The sequence below is a fragment of the Sarcophilus harrisii genome, chromosome 1 (assembly GCF_902635505.1).
Source record: "Sarcophilus harrisii chromosome 1, mSarHar1.11, whole genome shotgun sequence".
NCBI classification, from domain to species: domain Eukaryota; kingdom Metazoa; phylum Chordata; class Mammalia; order Dasyuromorphia; family Dasyuridae; genus Sarcophilus; species Sarcophilus harrisii.
This window is the reverse complement of record NC_045426.1, coordinates 660,257,616-660,281,962: the sequence shown is the minus strand read 5'-3', so window position 1 is coordinate 660,281,962 and position 24,347 is coordinate 660,257,616. Positions and strand designations below refer to the sequence as shown.

General features: G+C 35.8%; 1 protein-coding gene across 1 annotated transcript in view; it reads right to left on the bottom strand.

Annotated features, from left to right (window-relative positions):
- Positions 1 to 3,744: 3,744 nt before the first annotated feature.
- The window catches only part of RAB8A (RAB8A, member RAS oncogene family), a 29,242-nt gene continuing 8,639 nt past the window's right edge, over positions 3,745 to 24,347 (bottom strand). Inside the window, 4 exon segments of the mRNA XM_031947952.1 lie at positions 3,745 to 6,179; positions 7,018 to 7,068; positions 9,018 to 9,083; positions 15,420 to 15,509. Of these exon segments, the coding sequence (XP_031803812.1) occupies positions 6,087 to 6,179; positions 7,018 to 7,068; positions 9,018 to 9,083; positions 15,420 to 15,509 (300 nt within the window). The 3' untranslated portion in view covers positions 3,745 to 6,086.

Genomic DNA, 24,347 nt, shown 5'->3' with positions numbered 1-24,347 from the left:
TCCACTCTCTTTCTTACCCATCCTCTTTTCTCTCCTGTCCAAACTGATTTTCTGAAGTTTATTTTTTAAACACACTTGTGTTTAAAAATGTGTCCTTGTGAATGTGTATATTCAGATAAGAATTAATTTTTAGAGATGTCTACTCCTCCAATTCCCTCCTTCACATTTGCATACCCTTCTTCTGATGTACCCCAAGAAGTAGTAAGTTCTTTCTCTTTTTTCCTTATTTCTTTCCTTTTCTATATTTCTATTTCCCTCCTTTTTCTTCCCGCTTTAAAAATAAAATGGAACAAATTTATACTAAGCCATGTATTTATCTTCTTTACTTCCTTTGTGACCCTTAAAGAAAGAGGGATTCTAAAGACATATTTCTCCCTATATTAAAATGTATTCAATTGTTCCTTCCTTCCTTCCTTCTTTTCTTTCTTTCTTTTTTTTTTTTGGCTGAGGCAATTGGGAGTAAGTGACTTGCCCAGGGTCACACAGCTAGGACATGTTAAGTGCCTAAGGTCAAATTTGAACTCAGGTCCTCCTGACTTCAAGGCTGGTGCTCTATTTACTGTGCCACCTAAGCTGCCCCACAGTTGTATTTACTCCTTAAGATTTCTGGTTTCCTGTGTTTGCATTTTTTAAGGTTCTAATCAGTTCATCATTTTTTTTTTAAATCAGGATGTTTGCCTTATTCTATTAAAAATCCATTTATCTATTGGAAGGATTATAGTCAAATTTTAATGATAAATTATTGTAAGTTGTAAAATTTTTATCATGTTCCAAGATTTTCCTCTCTTTTATATAGTTGCTGCTTAGTCTTGTGTGATTTAACTGTAGTTCTTTGGTACGTGAAGTATTTCCTTCTGAAAACTTGGCAATGTTTTTTCTTGATGACATGCCTGAGTGTTTTCAATTTAGGATTTATTTTAGGAAATGACCAGTGAATTCTTTCTATGTTAACTTTGCCTTCTGGTTTAATAGATCTGGATAGGTTTTGTTCATGATTTCTTCAAATATGGTATGTATATTTTTTGTTTGTCATGGCTTTATAGTGATCAGTGATTTTTAATTATCTCCCCTTGACCTGTTTTCTAGGTAGTTGTAATAACCAATGAAGCTAATCTAGTAAACTCACAAGTTCTAATTTTTCATTTTTTTGATTTTGAATATTTTTTGTGGTATCATTGAATCATTGAATTCTGGTTATCTCATTTTTTTTTTTTTTTCAATGAATAATCTACTTGGGTCATGTTTTCCAACTTCTGTTCCAACTTACTTTTTCTTTCAATCCCTCCCTTCCCATAGTCTAATTTCATTTTTTAGTGCCTCGTTTCATTTTTTTCATCTGATTACTAATTTTTTAAATTGCATTGTGGTCCATAAAAGGGCTGCGAGATGGCACAATGGATAGTCTTCTGTCTCCAAGCTTTTGGACTTGGAATCATGAAGATTCATCACAGAAACTAGCTATGTGACAGTTTTTCATCTGTAAAATGAGCTAGAAAAGGAAATGGCAACTCACTCCAGTATTTTTGCCAAGAAAACAAAGAGTTGGACATGACCAAAACAACTCAACAACAAATGAAGTGTAAATGATATATTTTCTATCTCTGCTTTTTGGTTTTTCCCATTTACTATATCTCTATACCCTAATACATAGCCAATTGATCTTTAGTTTTCTTTCATCTATTTGACTTTCATAATGGTATTAAGACCATTTTTACATTATAGGATGAATCCAGTAGGATCTGTATGTTGCTGTTTTTGCAAACAATTTATGTAACACTTTCTTTGAATGTTTGCTAGGTTTCACTTATTAATCCATCTGGCCCTATTTTTTTTCCCTCCTTTCAGGAGTTTATGACATATTTAATACTTTTTTAAAACCCTAAATTCTCTATTTCTTACTCTGTTAATTTAGTCATTTTATATTTTTGTAAATACTCAACCATTCCTTTGTTTTCCTTGACACATATTTTAGGCAAAATATTTCTCATAATTTTCTTAATTTCTCCATAATAAATTTTACTCTAGCCTCTTATTTTAACTTTGTGTGAGTCTTGATGTTTTAGGGACTTTTTCCTCTTGTAAACAGCATATTGTTTGGATTTTGCTTTTTCATTTGCTCTGCTCTCCCCTTTAATTTTATAGATGAATTCATTTCATTCATTTTCATAGTCATGATAATTGTGGATTTCCCTCCATCTAGTTCTCTTACACTTTTTTCTCTCTTTTGCTTTCTGGACTCCTTCACAAACAGGAAGTTGGTGAATGAGAAGTGTGCAGCTACTTGATATAACCTACTTCTGTTCTTTCTTTTGTCATTCCTTTGCCCAGACACCACCTACAGATTCTTTTTCTTCCTCTCTTTCTTTTAATTCTCCCATGTTGGAGTTTGCTTTGCTTATAAATAATCCTTCTTTGGAGGAAGGGAAATGGAGAAGTGTTTCTACCTCTATTTTTTTCCTGTTTCCCCTCAATCTTCTCAGAAAGATCCTTTTATCCAAATACTTTTTAGGTAATAATTTGTTACATTTTTTGTAACAGAAAAAAACAAAAAAAAATTTTTTTTGGTTTTAACAGCAAATAGTCAGAAGGAAGGAAACAAGTATTTTACATAGTGCCTATGATGTTCCAGGCAATGTAAAGCACTCCACAAATATTTCATTTGATCCTGACAATAGCTTTGATAGTTAGATGCTGGTATATCTCCATTTTACAGTCGAGAAGGGGGTTGTGACTTGGTCAGAATCACAAAGCTACTGATTTGAATTCAGGTCTTCCTGACTTGGGTCTAGTCTTTATGCATTGTGACACTTAGGTGCTTCTAAGGGGGAAAAGGTCGTTTGGACTGGAGTTTGAGGCTGCCTGGACAAGTTTGAAATAGAGTTGAACCTTGAAAAGTATGAAGAGGAAGAAAAGACCATTTAATATTAAAGCAATAGCTTGAGTAAAGGAGTGGAGTAAGAAAGGATGATAAACAAGCAGCACAGGATCTACTGGCTTACGTATGTTAGATATAAAAAGGAGAGCATGAGATAAGCATAGTTGGGACCAGCTTACACAGGCAAAGAAATCTGGACCTTATTCAAAAGGTCAAAAGCTGCTGACAGCTTTTAATTAGACTAAAAACAATTTCACCTGTGTCAAAGCATTTAGGTCCATTTTAAATCAGGGATATCCAAAGTCCCAATCCTCTAATGATTTCCAGTTTGCTGAGCAAGGCCATCTGTCCCTTTAGGGCCAGTGACTAAGGGTGTAGCCCTGCAGAAGAGGGGAAGTGTAAATCATTCACCAGCTCCCATCTTACCTTTTGACCCTGTCCCGCCCCTGGACAATTCGGTCTCCGTACCACACAGTTCTTTGTAAGAACATGGGACAACTTCAATCTTATTCTATCTAATCGAGAGAGTGGAGATAAAATCCAGCAGGAGAGATAGAAGATGCAGAAAGCACTGGGTTCAAGGCCCAGCTTTGGCACCAGGTTAGAATGCCTTTGAGTCTATTCCATTTGTGAAATGATGCTTATTATTGGGTGAACTTTTTATCTTAGCCATCGATCCCTTCCAGCTTTAACCTTCTCTGATGAAAGGGCCATTCCCATTTGTGACATCCTGAACGTAAGATGGCTGACTGTAGCTGTGGCTTGTCTTGTTTATATTAAGAACATGGGTTAGGAGGGGCTATCTTTACCAAGGTAGGTGTCCTGTGGCAGTTGCCCCACCCACAGCCAAGGATTGGTTTTTTCCTGAACTTCATGATCCACAAACTTCCAATGGGGAACTTTGAAACAGAAACTCTGGACTTTTCTTTGACTGCTTGATTTGCCAGCCAGAGACATACTAGAGTCAGGGACCCCATGCCACTGCCTGGCACCTCTGTATTTGGCACCATTGCCCAGTTGTGCCTCTGGCCTCCAAGGCCCAGGCACACATATAAACCATCCAAGTACAGGATGATGGGCTTCTTTGGGAAAAGGTGACACTTAAGACTGAGATACATTTAAACCAAATCACCAACCCCACACTCTGACCTCTCAGCTGCTTTTATGGTTCTTAGTTCATGGAACCTGAGTTCTGGCATTCAAAAAGGATTCAAATCACAATAAATGAACAAATCAACAAACATTCATTGAAACACTGATACCTATTCAAAGAAGCAGCTGAGTATAATGGAATGACAGCTTGACTGGGAGTCAGAAGAACTGGGTTCAACTCCCTCCTACTTGGTATCTGTGCAATAGTGGGCAAGTCATTTGACCTTTCTACTTCTCAGTTTGATGGACTAAAAAATAGTATCCATCCTGCTAGCTTTCCAAGGGGCTAGGGGGCTCAAATGAGGTGAACAAAAGTTACAATAAAAATCTATTATGACTTCTTAAAAGGAGACGACGGGAAATAAAGTCCATTAACTTTAAAATGAGCTTTAATTTCTTTTCCTTAAGTGCATTTATCAATGTAAACAGAGCATGTTAGAGATTCCAGTGAATAGCAGGATATTGTTGATATGTTTGTTTTAATTCAGAAACTATGGAACTATGCCAATGACTTGATTGAGACAGCAGCTTCTAAACAACTTAGTTGTTGACGTTACCTCCAACCTAGTAAACTACTTTCAATTGTACAGGCTCTAAGCTGAAAGCCACTAGCTGTCAAAGAGAACCTAATAATGATAATTACAAAACAAAACAAAAACCCCAACCCCAAACTGTTTTACTGTTAGTATTTCACATTGGAATGTGTTGTGTGTCACTGGCACACCTTGGGGGTGGGAATGGGGCCTGTGGAGAGGACTCTTCTCTTCCTGCCACGGCCAATTGGAATAGCACAGACTCCCCAATCGTCTGCACCTGTTCTTGGGAATCGAAGACTGAATTACTTCATGGCACTAAGAATTTAAAAAATAAATCTCTGCTAAAAAGGACATCCCGTTTGGAGATAAGGGTGACCTGCTGCCTAGCGTGGGGCTGTTTGTGTTTGTATACATGAGGAAGAATGTGTTTTGGCCACCTGATGTCCCCGACTGGAGGTGGCAGAGGAACATTGGCCATTCTGGTTTTTAAATGTTAGGGAGGCAACCCTTTCCCCCAAATCATAGGCAAAGAAGGAAATGGGTAAAGGTCCCTGGGTGATCCCTGTTTCCTAAGTCATGTGAGGATCACCATCAGGAGCTACTTATACCACAGCTAGAAAGGCATTACTTTAGACAGTGAAAGGTCAGAGATCACAGAAGCCACCGACGGGCTTACAGATAACAAGAAACTTGAATGGATTATGGACAAGAGACTGAAACCCAGGCACCAAAGAGGAGAAAACCAGTAGTTCCCCCTTGAAACACTCTCCAAAGAATTCAATAAATTCATGTTTCACTTTGGTTTATTTTTACAAAACATTTAAAAAATGGATTTGATTTGGTAGATTGTCCAGAACTATGAATGTAGCCTTATGACCGAATAGTAAAGCGTAATTTGGAAAAGCCCAGGTTGAGGCTAATATATTCCCCACTCTCAACAGTCAGCTCTCTGCTGCTTAAATGAGTGACTTTTGCAGTGGGTCCTGAGACAGAAATGCTTGTAAGATAAAATGCCTGAGTCCATGACTCTGTACAGTGGGTGCATGGGGATCATGTATACAAACACCTTTAATCAATATTGGCATTTAAGTGCCCTCTTCTGACCAGGCTGGTATTCTTGTTGGAGTTTAGACGTGTTCCAGATACCAAAAAACAAAGAGAGACAAAACACACCAAAACGCCAAACCACCCTCAGAGACTGAATCCTGTTAGAAAGGTGCTATTGTTGGTCAGTTTTCAACTGTTTCTCTTCACTGGTCATACAATGCTGGAGCCGATATGGCAAACATTACAGGAAAAATAGTAAATTTTTAACTTATTCCATCTCCAAAGTTGGAAAAATCAGACCGTTACTAAAATAAACAATTTCTCAATTTCGTTCCGGCAGCCGGGGTCCCGCAGCAGCCACGGAGCCATGGGACAGGCGTGTTGGAAGGTGGGAAGTCCACAGATAGAGGAAAACTCACTCGGAACGGGCACAGTCCAGTTCAGCTGAGCATAGGCTCAGATTAAGACAGTGTTCCTCACAGAAGAACACATCGGAAAAAGCTGCTTTTCCTTTGTTGGTCAGGAGTGATTTTGACGCCCTGGCTGTTGCCTTGTGGACTATTACCCTCCTGAAAAATAGAAAGGATTTTTCCCAGTGAAAAAGGGCAAGCTGGAGAAAAAGATACTGAAACAGTACATACCCTTAGTATTCAAACAACTCTTCCTACATGGTCTCCATAAACACTTTACTCTCATCTCCCACATTGGACTAGCTTGACCTCTCTAGGGGGCACATCAAAAAGCAGTCTGCCAAGGGCGGGTGGGAGGAAGCCAGAGGGGTGTAGCACAGAGAATAATGAACCAGAGAGAGTCAAGAGAAAAAAGATAACTGGTCAGAGATGGAGAGTGGGGCTGAAATGGACCCAAGAGGCTGTCGAGACTTCTCTTATTTTACATAGGAGGAAATGGAAAGCCAGCAAGAAAAATGCATTGAATCTGCTACTGATTCCCAGGGTGACTTAGGACGAGCCTTTTCTTTTCTCTCTATTTCATTTTATTCATCTATAACACAAAGGTTTGGGCAGATAATCTCTAAGGAACTGTATGGCCTGGACAGCTTATTCCCCAGCTCTGTCATTCTGTGTAAGCACAGCCTTGCTGTTTTGTTTTTTGCATTACTGTAAAGTTACTAACAAGGTGATGATGCTATAAGGCTGAAAAGTCAAATGGGAACCTTTTCACCTAACTTTTTCCAGTAGCTGCATATGGAGTTCAACGTTGTTATTACATTTCCCTAAACACAGCAAATGCTAGTCTCAGCTCAACTTGGCAAGCCCCAGTTAATTCTGTAGACAGTGAGGAAACATCTGCCATAACTAACACTTTATTGAAGAAGGAACTTGTCCTCAGGGGACCAGTCATTACTGTAATGATGCTTTCCATGATTTGGAATGAATCATTACTCACCAATTTTTTGTCCATTTTTGCTTTGATGTCTCTTGCAAGAGTGAAAAATGCCTAGAGTAGGAAAGAAAAATTACTATCCATACTGCATAAGCAGGAAGTTACAAATGACTTAAAATCCATTTGAAGACTTTCTAGTCTGTTATACTAAGTATGCTTTTCCTCAGAGTGTAACTTAATTCTAATTGCAATGCAAAACAATTTGTAGTAGTTCAGAACGTGTATATTTACATTTTACAATCTACTTACAGGATCAGGTCCAAACTCTGTGGTCTGGCTAATTCTAGACCCATTTCAATTTGGGTCCAAACTACCTCTCTAATCTTAACTTCTAACACTCTCTACAATGAACCTCTTGTGTGTGCCAAAGTGCTCTCTTCATTAAGAGTGTACCATGAACTACATTTTCCAAATTAATGAACCCAACACTAAACAGAATGTTTTAAAACAATAGGTAATCTGTTGAATTTATGTTCTGCATCTATGACTTTGGTCATGCCATTCACTGTCCAGCTTTGATTCTCCCTATTTCTATTTATATCCTATCTATCATTCACAGAAGATCTAATGAAATTTCACCTCCTCTTCTAGGAAGCCCTTTGCTGACTATTTCTGTCCAGAGGCATCTCTCCTTTCTTTGGTCTGCATTTATTCTGCACCTCTCATTGGAGGTTTGTGATTACGAATAATTATCTAGATGTATGTCTGATCAATTCAGATATACTGTGGACTCCTTGACAACAGCAAGTGAATTGTGCTTGTTTCCCTGCCAGTGGTTCCACGCCAGAACTAGCTATCTCCACAGTACTCTGTGGCCTAGCTGAGTCTACCTAAAGAAATGAGTCTAAAAACCACTACTTTTCTCAGGGCTATCAGAATGGAAGGACATTCAAAACCAAACACACTATAAATCATTTGGCCTAGACAAAGCTGAGAAGCAATTCTGTATCCCACCACAATTTTATTAATATTAAATATTAAGGACAAGAAGAAAATAATTTATATCCATTATTGGATTTTATCTGGCAAAAATCCTGAGTTTGTTAAGAGATATTATTATCCCTATTTTATAGATTAAAAAAAACCCCCGAGGTTAAGAAGTTCGCTGGCTTACTAAAGACTAGACAGCTAATAAGCCAAGTTTATCCTGAATAGTCTCTAATACAATATGCGTTTTCTCTCCTAACAGAATGTAAACTTGGGACAGCTAGATGGCACAGTGGATAGAGTACTGCCTCAAAGTCAAAAGGACCTGAGGTCAAATCTAATCTCAGATACTTAATACTTACTAGCTGTGTGACTCTGAGCAAGTCACTTAACCCCAACTGTCTCACCCCTCTCCCCCCCAAAAGAGAGAGAATATAAACTCTTTGAGATTAGAGACTATTTTGTCTTTTTCTTTGTAACTCATCCCTTACCAGACTACCCAGCATATAGAAGGCACTTAATATGTTTGCTGATCAAAGTACCAAAGGGCAGAAATTAAACCAAATTTCCTTTTCCCAATATACCAAGCTTTCTCATAAATTAAAGTGTGGAATATTCACCTTGAAAAAGATCTGTCAAAACACAGGGCATCTCTCTACCAGTGTCACAATTAGAGGCTAGAGCAAGGAGTTTTTATATACGTCTTCTTGCCCATGGAGACAGATACATTCACAGAAATAAGATAGAACTCACAGATTTATCTATGGCCAGGTCAATTTAATTCCTTAACTCAATTTGTGTCAGAAAAAGAGAATCAAAGCTTAAATCTATTTATAACAGATCATAAGTGAGGATCAGGAACAGGAATTAAGACCTAATTTGAATCTAATTCCTGAACATATCCACTTTGTAGAACACTCCTTGGAAATAAGTCCCTAGGAAGGCCTTGCAGTTATTAAAAAAGCTATGATCATAAGTGATTAAAAGAGTTTTAACTCCAATTTGGATGTCTCAGTAAAGTGGAAAAAACTGTGGTGAGCAGGTTAATATAATGTATTACTCTGTCACATACTCACATTCTCTACGTTGATATTGGCCTTTGCGCTGGTCTCCATGAATTTAATTCCATAATCAAGTGCTAGCTACAAGAAAGCCACAGAACACAATACAGGTTAGTAAGCATTAGCTTATATTTTCTATGAATATCTTAAGGTTGATAGTGCTTTTCTTGTAATTTTGTTAAGCAGATTACAAGAATTATTCAATAATCTTCATTTTAGACAAGAAAAATGAAGCTCTAGGAGGTATATAAGAGAGACAGGATTCAAATCCAGGTTATGAGAGTCCAGATCTAGTTGTGTCCCAACACTGAAAGAACCTTCCACATTAGAAACTAGATAAAAGTCAGTGCAAAATTCAACAAATGGAGCAGAGGGAGTTGCAAGTTGGGCATAAATTTTTTCCCCCTATCACTCCTGATTGAGGAAAGGGCTTTAAAAAAGAAAGGAATACTTGGGGAAATGAACAGTTAGAAAGTTGGTGTCTGAGAACAGAATTTAAATTTCTGGGCCAGTTTAAGATACTACAACTAGGGATCAGAAGACACTCTGCATATTCTAGCCAGATCAAGTGTGGCCACTCACTTACCACTTTGTTAAACACCGACATTTCTATTATAGCCAACCAGATATAGTGCTAGGGAAATGAGCATGGTGCTAGTTAAAACACTGTGTCTGCTGCCCCATTCCCAGCCAAGCTAAGCACAAAGAGGCTCATTGACAGCCACTTAGGTGCTAATTTCTTTTATCATGGTTACCAAAGCAAAAAGAGATGGTCTCCAATCCGTTTCATTCTGTGCAGCAGTGACGATTGAATGGGGGGGGGGGGGGGGGAAGGGAGAAGGAAAGGAATGCAGAAAGATGGGCTAAGAATCCACAGATTTTAGATTACACATAAATAACTGTTGGTAAATTCTTTTAATGTGAGATCTTTGCCCAAAGAGCAATGAGCTGACATTTTACTAGAGGAGCTGGATTGCACTAACAGTAACAATATCACTAAAAATGAAACCAGAAGATAGAAGTTGTAGCTACACGGAAGGATGGTTCAGAGGTTCTGCAAATTGGCAAGTAAAGGTATTTATAGAGCTGGTTTTACTGTGAATCCAAGGACCACAAAAACTATTTCATGTGACACTTGATTAGCTTGCACTTCATTTCCTGTCTTTGTCAAATCAGAAGAATCTGGAGTCAAAGAAGTTATAGCATGCTACCAAAACAGACCCAACCTCACTGATTTAGACACTGAATTGACACAGATAAAATATGAGACACAGACTGTCCTCATTTGCTAAGAAAATGTAGACAATGTAAAGCAAGGCCAAAAGAAGCTAGAAAGCCTTTCAAACACCTGATCTTGTCATGCAGAGAACTGTGACAGCCAAAGGCAACAGTAGCTTAGGAAAATAGAAGCTCTTCTGCAAAATCTTATGGAAGATTAGGGAAAAATATATATAAACAAATGGTGAAGTGTTAGAGGCTAAAACAAGTTTGCAGAAAAATTAGTATGATTTTCCCCAAAGTATTCAAGGATAAAACTGAGAGGAAAAGATAGAAAATGAAAAATAGTAAAGCTCTATCAACATTTCTTAGATAAAATAAAATAGTTTTCTCTATAAGTGAAGATGCCTAATTGGCCCTTAACTGCAGTCCATTCAGATGATAATTGTGAGGGATCTAATCTCAAAGCATCTGAAAGGGGGAAACTACAGGAAACCTTCTCCCAACTCCCACAGGTATTATTACTATCAAATAAAGTCACCAAGAAAGCACTGACAACTACCAAATCATATATCTACTTTCTCATTTTTACAAAAGCTTTGTAAGAATAACATACATATACTGAAGTCATTTTTGAAAATACAAAATGAAATTTGTGATATTCTATAGCAGATTATATCTTCATAGTCATGCAATTAATAAAAGGTAGAATACAGGATCCCACTGAATTTAATGTTTGACAAGTAAGGAAAAAAATGCTTCATTTTGACAAACAAAGTTATATCTTTAAGGTTCTCCTCCAAGAAGATGTATTTTATGAATGTTAAAATCAGATTACTTGAAAAGCACTATATAACTAACTTTGTATGATGACCTTCTTGAAATTCATTGGATAAATCCAGAAGGAATAGAGATGAAAGTGATCATCATTGATTTGAAAGGGAAGGGGATTGCCAATAGTAATTGTCCTATTCTTTGGCTCATTACTACTGGAACCCCAGTAGCCCACTATGATGTGGGCTACTGTGGGTGGACTGGAAAAGGTAAGGTCCTTGTGGGCTCCATGAGACTGCACAGGCTAAAGTGTATTATAAATGAAGAATGGTGAGAAAGAAGTGGCACAAAGTATTAAAGAGTATTAAAGTATTAAAGTATTAAATCTCCCCTTTTCTATGGGGATAGGCAGGTAGAGTAGAGATACTAAATAGAGATATCTTGTGCCATATTTATAACTACATTAAATAGGAGATTTAAGAATATGCTTTGACAGACTTATGGATAGGTCATGGACAAGAATGGATAGGTCAAGGAAGCTAGGATGGGCTGTGACCTGTGCCTTTGGAATTCAGAGGAATTCATTTAAGGATTTGCAAGGCAATAGTAGCCATTTAATAATCTTTCTACATAATTTTCTGTGGTATATTAAAAAGTTTTAGATATCATCCTTGATATCTAATGTTGATAGAAAATGTTAGGTTATTATTCTTGAATTGTGTCCTTGTGGATCTTAGCATACCAGTGATGGTCATGGCATTTTTAAGACAATGATACTGGAGTGGTTTGCCATTTTCTTCCCCAGTGGATTAAGTCAAACAGAAATTAAGTGATTTGGGTCACACAGCTAATCAGTTGTCTGAGGCCAGATTTGAACTCAGGTCTTCCTATCTTCAGGCTCAGCACTTTTTCCTCTTGAGTCATCTAGCTAGCTCGGGTGAGGTTAGCTTAATTACCTTCTAATACAACAGTCCAGGACAATTAAAAAAAATCCTTTAATTCACCTGTTGTAAAAACACAAACAAGTTCAAGATTTTACAACTGGGCAAAGCCAAAGGTAGTTCTTGGAAAAAAGAGAATAATGAAAAACCTCAGCATTTTCCTGATCACACATCTCTCCTATGTCTTACCTCTTGTAAACTTATAAAATCGGTGTGGACAAAGGCCCATGTTGAAACCTCCAATAGGTATTTCCTCAGACCCCTGCCACTGCTCTGACTTCCTTCTTCTTCTTCTTCTTTTTTTTTTTTTTAACCTTTTAAACTACATTGCATAGATTGTTTTTTGTTTTAATTTTTATTTTTTTTAATAGCCTTTTATTTACAGGTAATATGTATGGGTAACTTTATAGCACTGACAATTGCCAAACCTCTTGTTCCAATTTTCCCCCTCCTTCCCCTCACCCCCTCCCCCAGATGGCAGGATGACCAGTAGATGTTAAATATATTAAAATATAAATCAGATACACAATAAGTATACCTGACCACATCGTTATTTTGCTGTACAAAAAGAATCGGACTCTGAAATATTGTACAATTAGCCTGTGAAGGAAATCCAAAATGCAGGTGGGCAAAAATATGGGGATTGGGAATTCAATGTAATGGTTTTTTCTGACTTCCTTCTTTAGAACTGACTCTATAATTAGCTAGTTCAAGTCTACACTGTCTTCTTACCTTGAATCCCTACTGCCTCTTATCCCTTGACAAACTTCAGCCCAAGATTAGTCTGCCATCTGCCTCCTCTGATCCTATTCATATGCTGTTGAAGAGAGCTGGAGGAAGTTCCACAACTATGCTAACTGGATACATTATAAATTCACATAATATTATTCAACTTCATTTGGGCCCTTGATGTAGCAAGGTAATCCTTTATCCTTCCCTAATATTCTTTGGTTTACTCCCCATAAAAATGTTTTTGCATTCTTTTGCTGAATAAACACTGAATAAAACGAGCATTTCTACACACATTGTAGAAAATGAAAGGACTACATATAAAAATTGTGAATCTCTATTAAGTAGAACCTACTTTTCAAGTATATAATAAATCCAATATGTAATTTTCAAAGTTAACCTGTTTGTGTGATTCCTTTTTTCTTTTTTTTAGGGAAGTAGTAGGAAGTAAGGAGAACTTCATTGCTTTTTAAAAGGCTCTTACCAAGTTTAAAAGAAAATTGCTCCACATTTTCCCAAACATTTTATTGTCAATCCCCCTGATCTACACAAATGAGAAAGGCTCCCTTCTCTCTTGGCTGAGACACTCTATTAAAAAGACTGAAGACACTGACAAATCTCCCCTTTCTCTGTCACCCCTGTCCCTTCCTAGTCTCTGACAATGAGATGGACTTTCTCCTGGGAAGATCAATGACTCTACATGTACACTTGACCCCATCCCCTCCCATTTTCTTCTGTAGATTACAACTTCAATCTCCTCCTACACTCTACTCAACAAGCATGCCCAATCAGCGGGAGAGCCTTCCAAGCTGTACTGGTCTGATCAGCCACTGTCAGACACATTGTACTCTGAACCCAACGTGGTGATGTCATTTTGGTCCTTTTTGAGAACAAAGGACAAAAACTAAACATCTCTTTCTTATTGTTTTCTTCCTCAAGGTCTTCAACCATGCCCAAACCTCTCTCATCCTTAAAAACTTTTATTAAGGCCTTACCCTACATCAAACTATCATCTTCTCTTTCTGTTCCCTTCCTCAGGTAACACTCAGGAAAAATCTGTCTACCTTTACTGTCTGCACTTCCTCTCCTCTCAAACTTGATCCTAAATTCAAAGTGAAACTACTCCCTCCAAAATTACCAAATGATCCTTTAATTGCCCAATCTCACTGGTTTAATTAAGTCCTCATTTTTCTTGAATTATCTGCTACACTTGATACCGAACACTCCCCCCCTGCCCCCAAATATCATTTCTCCAAACTTATGGGCTTTTGTGATGATCTTCTCTCCTCATTCTTCTCTTAACCACTTTCCCTATGACTTCAATTCCATATTACAAATTGTCTACTGTCATTTCAAAACAGATGTCCTGGAGACATGGCCAAGTCCATCTACTCCAAATAAACCTCATTGTCTCTTTTCTCATACCCAGTCATCTCCCCACCTTCTCAGTTTCTATTGAAAGCATCATTATTATTCCAGTCTCTCAGGTTCATAACTTCAGCATTATTCTATATTCTTCCCTCCTTTTCACCTTATACCATCTAATCAATTAGCATCTCTTATATCTGATCCCTTTTTTCTATTCAAACAGCTACCATCTTAGTTCATCTCATCATCTTTCACCTAGATTATTCCAATGACGTTCTAAAATTGATTTTTTTTCATCAAATCTCTCCCTAATTCAGTTCACTCTCCAAACTGCTGCTAAAGTGATGTTACTTGAGCAGTAGTGACTTACTCTACCTCATGGTATTCATTGTTATTAAACTCAAAGAAAAGTAAAAATTCAAACCTTTGCCTCACTTTCAAAGCAGAAATAATTTTCTTTTTCCTCATTTTGTGTAATGTTTTCAAATGCTTCCCAAACATCTCATCAATTTACTGATTGAAATCGTAATGATCACTGTTTGGTTCTTGTTAGAAGATTTTAGGTCTTATTCACTACTTAAACCAATTTGTCTAGCTGTGTCAACCTGGATACAAAAAAAAGTTATTATCTCCATTACATGCTATATGATTCTTTTCCTTCTCCTACCACATATACTCCATGGATCTACTAGATGTATTTGAGAATGGCCAGAGCAACTCTAGTGAGATTGAGTATTCAATCAATCATTAATCAGTAAGCTACTTATTTATTAATTGCCCACTATGTGTCAGTAAACTGATGGGATATTTGGGAATCGTTTGAAAATGTTACATAAAAGAAAATTATTTCTGCTTTGAAAGTAAGGCAAAGATTTTCATTTTTACTTTTTTTTTGCATTTAATATCAACGAATACTATTCAGTTGGCCACTATGGGTATTTTTTTTTTTTTAAATCACTTTCACTCTCTTAATTTAGGGCTTCTGCGAATTAGGTAGGGCAAGTATGAACCACATGTAAAGTGCCAAATAAGTGCTGTTATTATTTTCCTTCTTATCTTTTCCAAAGGAAGAAACTAAAAGCTCAGAGGAATGAGAAAGCTTTTCTGTCTTTGCATGGTTATCAATGGGAGAGGCAGGGTTGAAAGTTAAATTTGGTGCTCCTCCCATATTACTACTCTAAAGATCTATGTTCCTGCACATATGCACAAACACATGCACTTGGGTAAAGCAACTACCTTGCAGCTTGTGGCTGAAGTCGACAGATAAGGACAATTTTTCACTGTTAGGAAGAGGAAAAAAAAAATAGTCTTTTAAGCATATTTAAGTCAACACAGCCTACAAAAATGTCATTACTTTAAACATGACTGAACAAAACATCATTCCTACCTTTTCTCCTCGTTCTTTGGAAACTTGTCTTCTTTCATTCACATCACATTTGTTTCCAAGTATCATCTTTTCCACATCTGCAGAGGCATGCTAAAAGAAATAAAGAGCCAAAAGAATTAGGCAAATATCAGTTTAATCTTCAGAAAACTTTTTTCAAGAAGAATTCTAACTCTTCATAAAGGGAAATACCATAAGCAAATTAGGGAAACATTGAATAGTTTAACTGTCAGATTGATGGATAAGGGAAGAATTTATTACCAGACAAGAAATAGTGAGCAATATGGGATATAAAATGAATTAATTTTGGTTCTATTAAATTAAAAAGGTTTTGCAGCCAACAATAGAAGGAAAGCAGAAAACTAGCAAAACAAAATGTCTTCACGTTTTCTGTGATAAAGGCCTCACCTCTCAAATATACAGAAAGCTAAGTTAAATTTATAATAATATGAGTTATTCCCCAATTGATAAATGGTCAAAGGATATGAACAGGCTATTTTTTGATAAAGAAATCAAAGCTATAGTCAAATGAAAAAATGCTCTAAATCACTTGAGTAGAAAAATACAAATTAAAACAACTCTGAGGTACCACTTCACACCTATCAGATTGTTTAATATGACAGAAAAGAAAAATGAGAAATGTTGGAGGGAATATGGGAAAATTGGGGCACAAATTATGAACTAGTGTGAACTAGTCCAATCATTCTGGAAAGCAGTAACTGTGACCAAAAGGCCAGAAAATTGCATACCCTTTAATCTAAAAATACCACTACTAGGGCTATATCCTGAAGAAATTAAAAAAAAAAAAAAAAAAAAAAAGGAACCCATATGTACAAAAGCATAGCTTCTTTTTTCTGGTGGCAATGAATTAGAAATTGAGGGTAAAACCATCAATTGGGGAATAACTGAATAAGTTGTGATGGAATACTATTGTGCTGTAAGAAATGATGAGCAGGATGACTTCAGAAAAACCTGGAAAGAGTTACATGAACTGATTGATGCAAAGTGAAATGAACAGCATCAAAAGAACATTGCACAGAGTGATAGCAATATTGTATAATGATCAACTATGAATGACTTAGGTATTCCTAGAAATACAAAGATTCAAGATAATTCTGAAGGACCTATGATGAAAAATGCTATCTATCTCTAGAGAGAGAAATGATAGAATCTAAATACAGATCAAAGCATACTGTTTTTTAAATTTATTTTTCTTATTTTTGTGTGTTTTCTTTCATAACATGACTAATATATTTTGCATGACTGCATATTTATAACCATTATCAAATTGCTTGCTTTCTCAATGATAGGGGAAGGGAAAGAGATTGGAAGAGAATTTAGAACTCAAAATGGTCAAAAATGAAAGTTAAAAATTGTTTCATATGTAACTGGGAAAAAAAAAATATTAAAATCCCCCTCCCTCCATGCTCCAAAAGCTGGGAAGGTTAACTCTCTTTGTGTAATCTTGATTGTATAAAATACATTTGTAGATTCTAATAATAAACATGTCAAATGCTTATCACTAAGTCTAATAAGTAGTATGAATGAGGTAACAAACAGAATTCAATTAAAACCAATTTTATTCCTGATTTAAATAAAAGAGAAAGCTATTGGGCATTATGAAGACTCCAGAACCATATGAATGAAAAGCTGTTTAATTCAATATTCTATCAATGGGAAATGTCAGCCAACTTTAATTACTTCCATAGTACAGTGATGCTAAGGATAAACTTCTTGAGGCACAATAATCTAAGATCCCAAGTACATTTCAGCAAAGATGAATTTGGTTTAGTTTGTGTTGAACATACGGTCATTGTTTTGAGGACTGGTAATTCATGGAAGATATGACTATAAATTGGGATTGGGAAACTTTCAGGAAGGTGATAGGTAAAAGGAGACATAGAACTTCTGTTTGAGGCAACCACAAAGGTAGCCTTCAATTATGGCATCAACAAAGAGGAAGAGAGGGGAGCAGGAAGCAGATATTCTACTTCCTAAATCTGTAGAGCAACTTACAAAATGTGCATGCACACACTGTTTAATTTTACCCTGGCAACCTGGTGAGATTAAGGTAGTAGGAATTATTATCTAAATGAGGAAACTGAGGTCAATTAAGAAGTTACTTGTCTGAAGTCAAACTGGCAATGTGGCAGAGCTAGGATTTGAATCCAGGGGTTCTGATGTTGGACAAAAGCAAGAGACAAAAGTACAGAGAATTAGTGTTAGCAACTACCAAAGGAATCATAGATTCTAAACAATGGCAGGGCTCTCAAGAAATCACCTTGGTTCAGCCTCATTTTACAAATGATGAACCTGAGGCTCAGGGAGATTGTACAAAATCGTATAAAACATTTAATTCTACTTAACATACATACACAACATACTTAACATACATTATAAGTATGTGTAACAACACAGATTGCTAGGCAACAGGGATACAAGATGAAAAATAATAGCTTCCGTTCTCAAGAACATGTACATGTACATGTTCATGTACACAAAGAATGTCATATGAGTAATGGAGAGATCCAAAAATGAACTCTAAGAAAATTTGGGAGAGATTGTTTTCATTGAGGTAGCAGAACTCAAAAAAAGTGATTCATTTTGGCCAAAATGTAGAGTAGGTGAGTAAGGTAAACAGATAGAGAGGTTAAGTGGAACTTAAAATGTAAAGGCTAAAATAAAAAGATGACTTAGCAAAGTTTCTAAAATAGGGATGAAGTATGTGAGGAGAACTGAGGCAGCATAGTCTCAACAATGACATTGAAAGCTACACTAGAGGTTGCAAAGCTGTGCTACAGCCAGGACATATAAATGGATGACAGTTTCATAATAGAAACTCAAGACCCTAGAAAATAAATCAAGGAGCTTTATAATGATTCAGTAAGAATACCAAAAGAGATAGGACACAAATAAATATGGAAGACATATGCAGTGATAAGAGTGAAGTAAGCAAGACCAAAAGAATATAGACAGTGGCTGTAATTATGTAAATAAAAGTAGTAATGAAATCTGGAAAAAAAGCAAAGATTTAAAGGGGGCAGTAACAAAGATGATTTTTGTTATTACTTTGTTAAAATTAATTTACTTAAATTTTAAAAACTACAAATACTGGAGATTTTTGGTTTAGGTATAATTTTTTTCTTTGGTTCTTATTTGCAGATTTATGTTTGTTGATGGTAGGTAAATTTAATTTTTAAAAGGAAAGAAAAAAAGATGGAAAAGGCCAGTACTACAGAAAACATAGTGTGGGAAATGATTAAAGAACATTTTCCAAAACTTAAGAATGGTCTCAGCCTGAACATGAAGAGAGGGTCACAGAGTCTCTTCCATGAACCATCCTCAAAGACAGCCCTCCAGACACTTACCTGGCAAGTTTGCAAATTTTAAGAGACAAAGATGGCATTTTCCAAGCTGCCAAGAAGAAAGGAGAGAACATTTAGAGATTTGAGGATAAGAAATGACTTGGGACATGCCCCAAAGACCTTGGAGAAGGACAGAACAGGGGCCAGGGTAGGGGAGAGGGAGGAACCCAGAAAGAACAAAAGAGAAACAGGAATTATACCACTAGTAAAGTACCAAGCTAGAAGATACAAACAGATGACCCTATTTCAAGCTCATTTTTAGAACCAGAGGATTGCAAGCTGAATTTGGAAACTATTTTAAGATTATGCAGAAATGAAGGAAATATTTCATTCAAGTCTCACATCTGCAAAGATTAAGAAAAGAAACTATGGAGATCTGACAAAAGATGACACATACTCAATAAAGAAATCTAATGTTAAAAAAAAATTACACAACAGCGTGAAAATGTGAAAGAATAGAAACATAACATGGATGAACAGGTTGATGATGGTTAGTTCCCAAAGCTAAATGCCATATTGTCCCTATAGAAACCTCAAGATTTTTCGAGTTATCAATAAAAACCAATAGTTAGAAATAAAATGTCTGGGAAATCACTGAAGTTAAAAGTATTACAAAGTGAGCAAAATTTGTTTTGAGATGGTATATGGGAAATAAAGAGTTTAAAATATACTACAGAAATTGCATAAAGAGAAGAAAATGCCCAGAACAATAAAAATAAACTTATTGGATGAGTAGAAACCTAACATGATAGAAAACAGGCTCAATTCCCCTATTAATATAATGGTCAGAGGGAATCACCATTAGTTAGAGTTTGTCTTTAATCTCAATCTGTTGCCTATGAGAACAATGGACTTAGATTCAGAAGAACTGAGTTTTACCTCTGATTCAGTCACTCATTTGCTGGGATGATTATGGTCAAATTACTATCATTCTCAAGGGCTTAGTTTCCTTATCTGAAAATGAGGTTTATATTCAATCCTCAAGGGCTTTGCTGATGTTTATCTTTTGTTCCCAAAGAAGACCATGATATCAGGAAGGTGATGCCATGACATGTAAGTGAACTGGATTTAAGTGAGGGAGGGCTATGCAAGGTTACTAGCCTCACTTTCTCCTCTAAAGCCACCTGGGTCCAGTGACAAGATTAGCCAGAATGATTGAATACGGCTTTAGCTGCAGTGGGGAAAGACCTTGACCTTTTTAAGCTAAGATCTTCAATAGATCTCTGATTGAAGCAAGACTCAATCAATGATAAAGGTTAGGTAAGAAATAGGGAATAGTCTGTTTTACCTAGTTAAAAAAATTAAATATTAAAAAAAATCAATCTGGGAGAGGAAGACCCTTAGAGTTTCTGGTCAAAACAGTGACCAAATGAGGCTGATTTAAGTTTAAGGAACAGTCCTAGTCTGTAAACCCCAAGATATCTTGTAAGATTTCTGGGATGAAAATTTACTTTCTTTTCAGCAGACTTAGGATATGATACCCTAGATGGACAAAGGGAAAGAAGAGAAAGATAAGGGCCCTTAGAATTACTATAAAAGCAGGGGTGACTAGCAGATAAAAGTATACTACAGAGCAAAAAGCACTAAACTATATACAAGGACACTATGTAACATTAAACACTGAAAAACTAGCAATATTGAATCTCTCTGGCCCAGATGACACAACAACAACAAACAAATAAAAAACAGTAATGAAAGACTGCATACTTTGGAGAAAGAAACAGAGAAGAAAATAATCGGAATTAGAAACTATAATATTAGAAAATAACTTACTAAGTAGATAAGGAATTAATGAAGGATTAAAGAGCTGAAAACATAATAAATAAGGTGGAATTAATTGATAAGATGAAGAAGGAGTGGAAGGAATACTGGCCTGGCAGTTAGGAGAACTGGGTTCAGAATGTGGCAGAATGTGTTTCTAACTTGCTATGTGACCAACCCTGGGCCTTAGTCAGAAAGTTGAATTAGACCATATCTAAAGCCTCAGTCAGCTCTAAATTTTAAGATTCTATACTAAGACATAAAAACATGCTTTGTGAAGTGGGGGGGAAAAAAGGCAGAAATTCTATACACTATATTTGCAGAATATCTTACATTAAAAATAGAAACATACAATCAAAATAGAAACACACAATTAAAAGGTACCCAGCCACATAGAAATTTAAACCGTCTTTAATTCCTGGTCAAAAAATAAAATCACAAAAGGGTAGCTAGGGTGTGCAGTAGATAAACTGCTGGGCTAAGAGTCAGGAAGACCTGAGTTCAAATGTGACCTCAGACATTAGCTACATGACCCTGGACAAGTCACTTAACACTCCAATGCCTCCAAAAAAAGATCGCCAGATAATAACCGAAATACTTAGGAAAACAACAAATCTGAATAATACATGAAGGGGTTTTTAATCTCCCTCCCCTTAAGGCAAATGGGGTTAAGTGATTTGCCCAGGGTTACACAGCTAGGAAGTTTAAGTGCCTGAGTCCAAATTTGAACTCACGTCCTCCCAACTCCAAGATGACTGCTCTATATCTACTGTGTCACCTAGCTGTCCCTATAAAGTTTTATTGAATGTTGTCAAAGCAGAATTAAAAGTAAAATTCCTTGCTCTAAGAAAGAAAAAAAATTATTAATTGATGAATTTCTTACATAAAGAACTTTTAAAGAGAACCACTTGACAAAGTCAAAATAAAATAGAAAAAGAAAAATAATAAAATCAGGAAGAACAACCTCTTCTCCAAGGCTTAATTTTCTCATATAGTAAAATGCTCTAAAAGAGCAGCAAGGTACAGTGGAAATGAACACTAGATCTGGAATAAGAATACGTGAGTTCAATTCTTATTTCTGATACTTAGTTGTTTGCTCATTGCCAAGTTATGTAACCTCTATAAGCCTCAGTTTCCTAATCCATAAAATGTTCTGCACTACCAATCTTAAGGGATCCTCTGAAAATGGTAAAACACTACAGATCCTGGCAGCTTTATCAATCTGGAAAGGTTCATGAGAAGGGGCACAGTGTTTTTCCCTTTCTTTCTATCTCCAGGTACTATAATACCTGGCAAATAGTAATTGTTTAAAAAAAATGCTTGTTTGACAAAGAAGATGCTTACCAATTCACCTGCAATTTTGATAAATATTTTGGGTACAGCATCCTTCAAGACCATCTACTATGGTGACTGTGATTAATTAGTAGAATGTCCCTGCCAAAAAACCCATACCTTTTTGAAGTAATGAAACACACACACACACACACACACACACACACACACACACACACACCACCCCAAATGGAATTTTGAGAGATTGGATTTATGATTTTATTAATACCTGCGCTATAACTCAGAGTTGTGAGAGGTTAAATGACTTGCACAGCCACTCAAACCCATGATTTCTAGTCTCTGAAAAGCCAGCTCACTATCAACTAAGTCATGCTATTTCTCATTAATGGATTTCTTTCTAGAATTAGATTGTGATTATAAAATGTATGTAGAATAATAAGTAGAAAACAATATAAGGAGACACCTGGGAGGAAAAATGAAGAAGACTTGTCCTGATAGATATTAAATTATACTACAGGATGAAAAAAGAATGGACAATCTAGAATTAGAACCAAAGGCATATAGAATATTATAGTATCTGCAAAATCCAAGGGCATAAAACACTGGGGAAGGATTCTTATAAACAAAACAAAAAACCTATTGGGAAAACTGGATAGTGGTATGGTGAAAAATGGGATTACACAATCTCATACCATATAGCAAAAAAAAATTTGGAATGGATCAATAATCTAATTATTAAAAAAATAAGAAAACTGAATGGCCTCTATTGTAATTGTAAAGGAGGAAAATTCTTAAGCTTTCCAACAAAAAGAAAAAAGTTACAGAAAATAAATTAGATGGATTTGATGATGCAGATATACAAACATTTATTAAGCACCTATGTTTTTACAGAACAAAAAGCAAGGTGTCCAGAATATGAAGAAACAAAATGGAAAAAGAAACCCAAAAATTATGCCATGAAATGTCTAATAAAAATCTGGTATTCCAATTTATAAGAGTAAGATTACTTCCTTAATAGGTCAAAAGGCAGAAAAAAGTAGCTCTTCAGGGAACCTCCCCCTCCTCCATAAATTATCAATAATCACTTGAAAATTTGTTAAAACATTCTAATAGCTCAAGAAAAGAAAGTTTAAACAATTTTGAAATATCACTTTGCACTTATTGAGTTGTTAAAGATTGACAAAAAAAAAATAAAATAAAATTCAGTGCTAGTGGGATCATAAAAAGAAAAAAGGTGAAGAAGTAGCTGGAAAGCTAGACTGAGGAGTCTGATGGTGTTAGAGCAAATCCACTTGAGGTAATTATTAATTGCGTAATGACTCTAAGCGATTGCTTAAATTCTCAATCTCAGTTTCCTCATTTGTAAAATGGAGAGATAGATGTATAATAGCACTTATATCACAGAGCTATGCTGAGAATAAACAAAACATATACAGCATTTTGTATTATATACAAACCTTAAAGTATTATATAAATGACAATTGTCACTAATAGGCATGTGATTACTCTGCTGCTAGAGACTAAGAATTGCCACAATCTTTTTTTTTTTTTTTTTAAACAAAAAATTACAGAGCATTCCACAGAATTGTTGCTTATACTTTTGCATATAGTAATATTGCTACCAGGACCAAATCTTAAGGTGGTTTTATTTTTACAGGAAGATATCCTGAAAAATGGCGGAATATGAATCAACAGAAATACTGTCCTACAAAAAACATCATTCATAAATAATCTAAAGTAATATGGATTATATAAAATTATGCAGAACAAAGAGAGCAGAATAAACAAAGGAAAAAAACCCTATACATACAATATGCTCATTTTAAAAAGACTAATCTAAACAGAAACTCATAGTTTCAGAATCTTTTTACTATAATTTGTATGTCAAGAATTTTTGTTTTTCTTACTAAGCTTACATTTTTCCTTCTAAGTTTATACTAAAATCAAAAAAGAAAGTTTTCTCTAAGGTCCCTTCCAGCTTTAACATTTTGTTTCTAGGAAATAAATGTACAGGAAAAAAAAGCCCCCAACAAAATTGAAAAACAACCATATTAAATCAAAAATTAATTCTTTGAGAAAAAAAAAAATTAAACAGAATCCAATGAATCAATAGTCAAATTAAAGGAAAAAAAAAAAAAAGAAAATGCAATTAAATAAAATCAATAGATTATAGCAACTACCAAAATATTTAATAAAACATTAGGAAGTGGGATTATTATTCTCAGTCCTAGGCCAATACAGCTGATAATTCAATAGACATGAATGACTAGGAACTTCCCACTCACTGGGACCCCTTTCCCCCTCCTAATCCCAAGAAAAGAAACTAGTACCAGTAAAGTAACAGACAATAATTCTGGAGATTGAAGGTGCTTAGAAATGGTTTAGTCCAATGCTCCCCAAAACTGAAATCCCAATAAAGGGAATAACTTGGTAACAGATACATAACTGTAACTCCGATTTCCTAAATCCCAGGTTGGAACTGAGCCATCCTGATTTCATAAAGCTTCTTCTT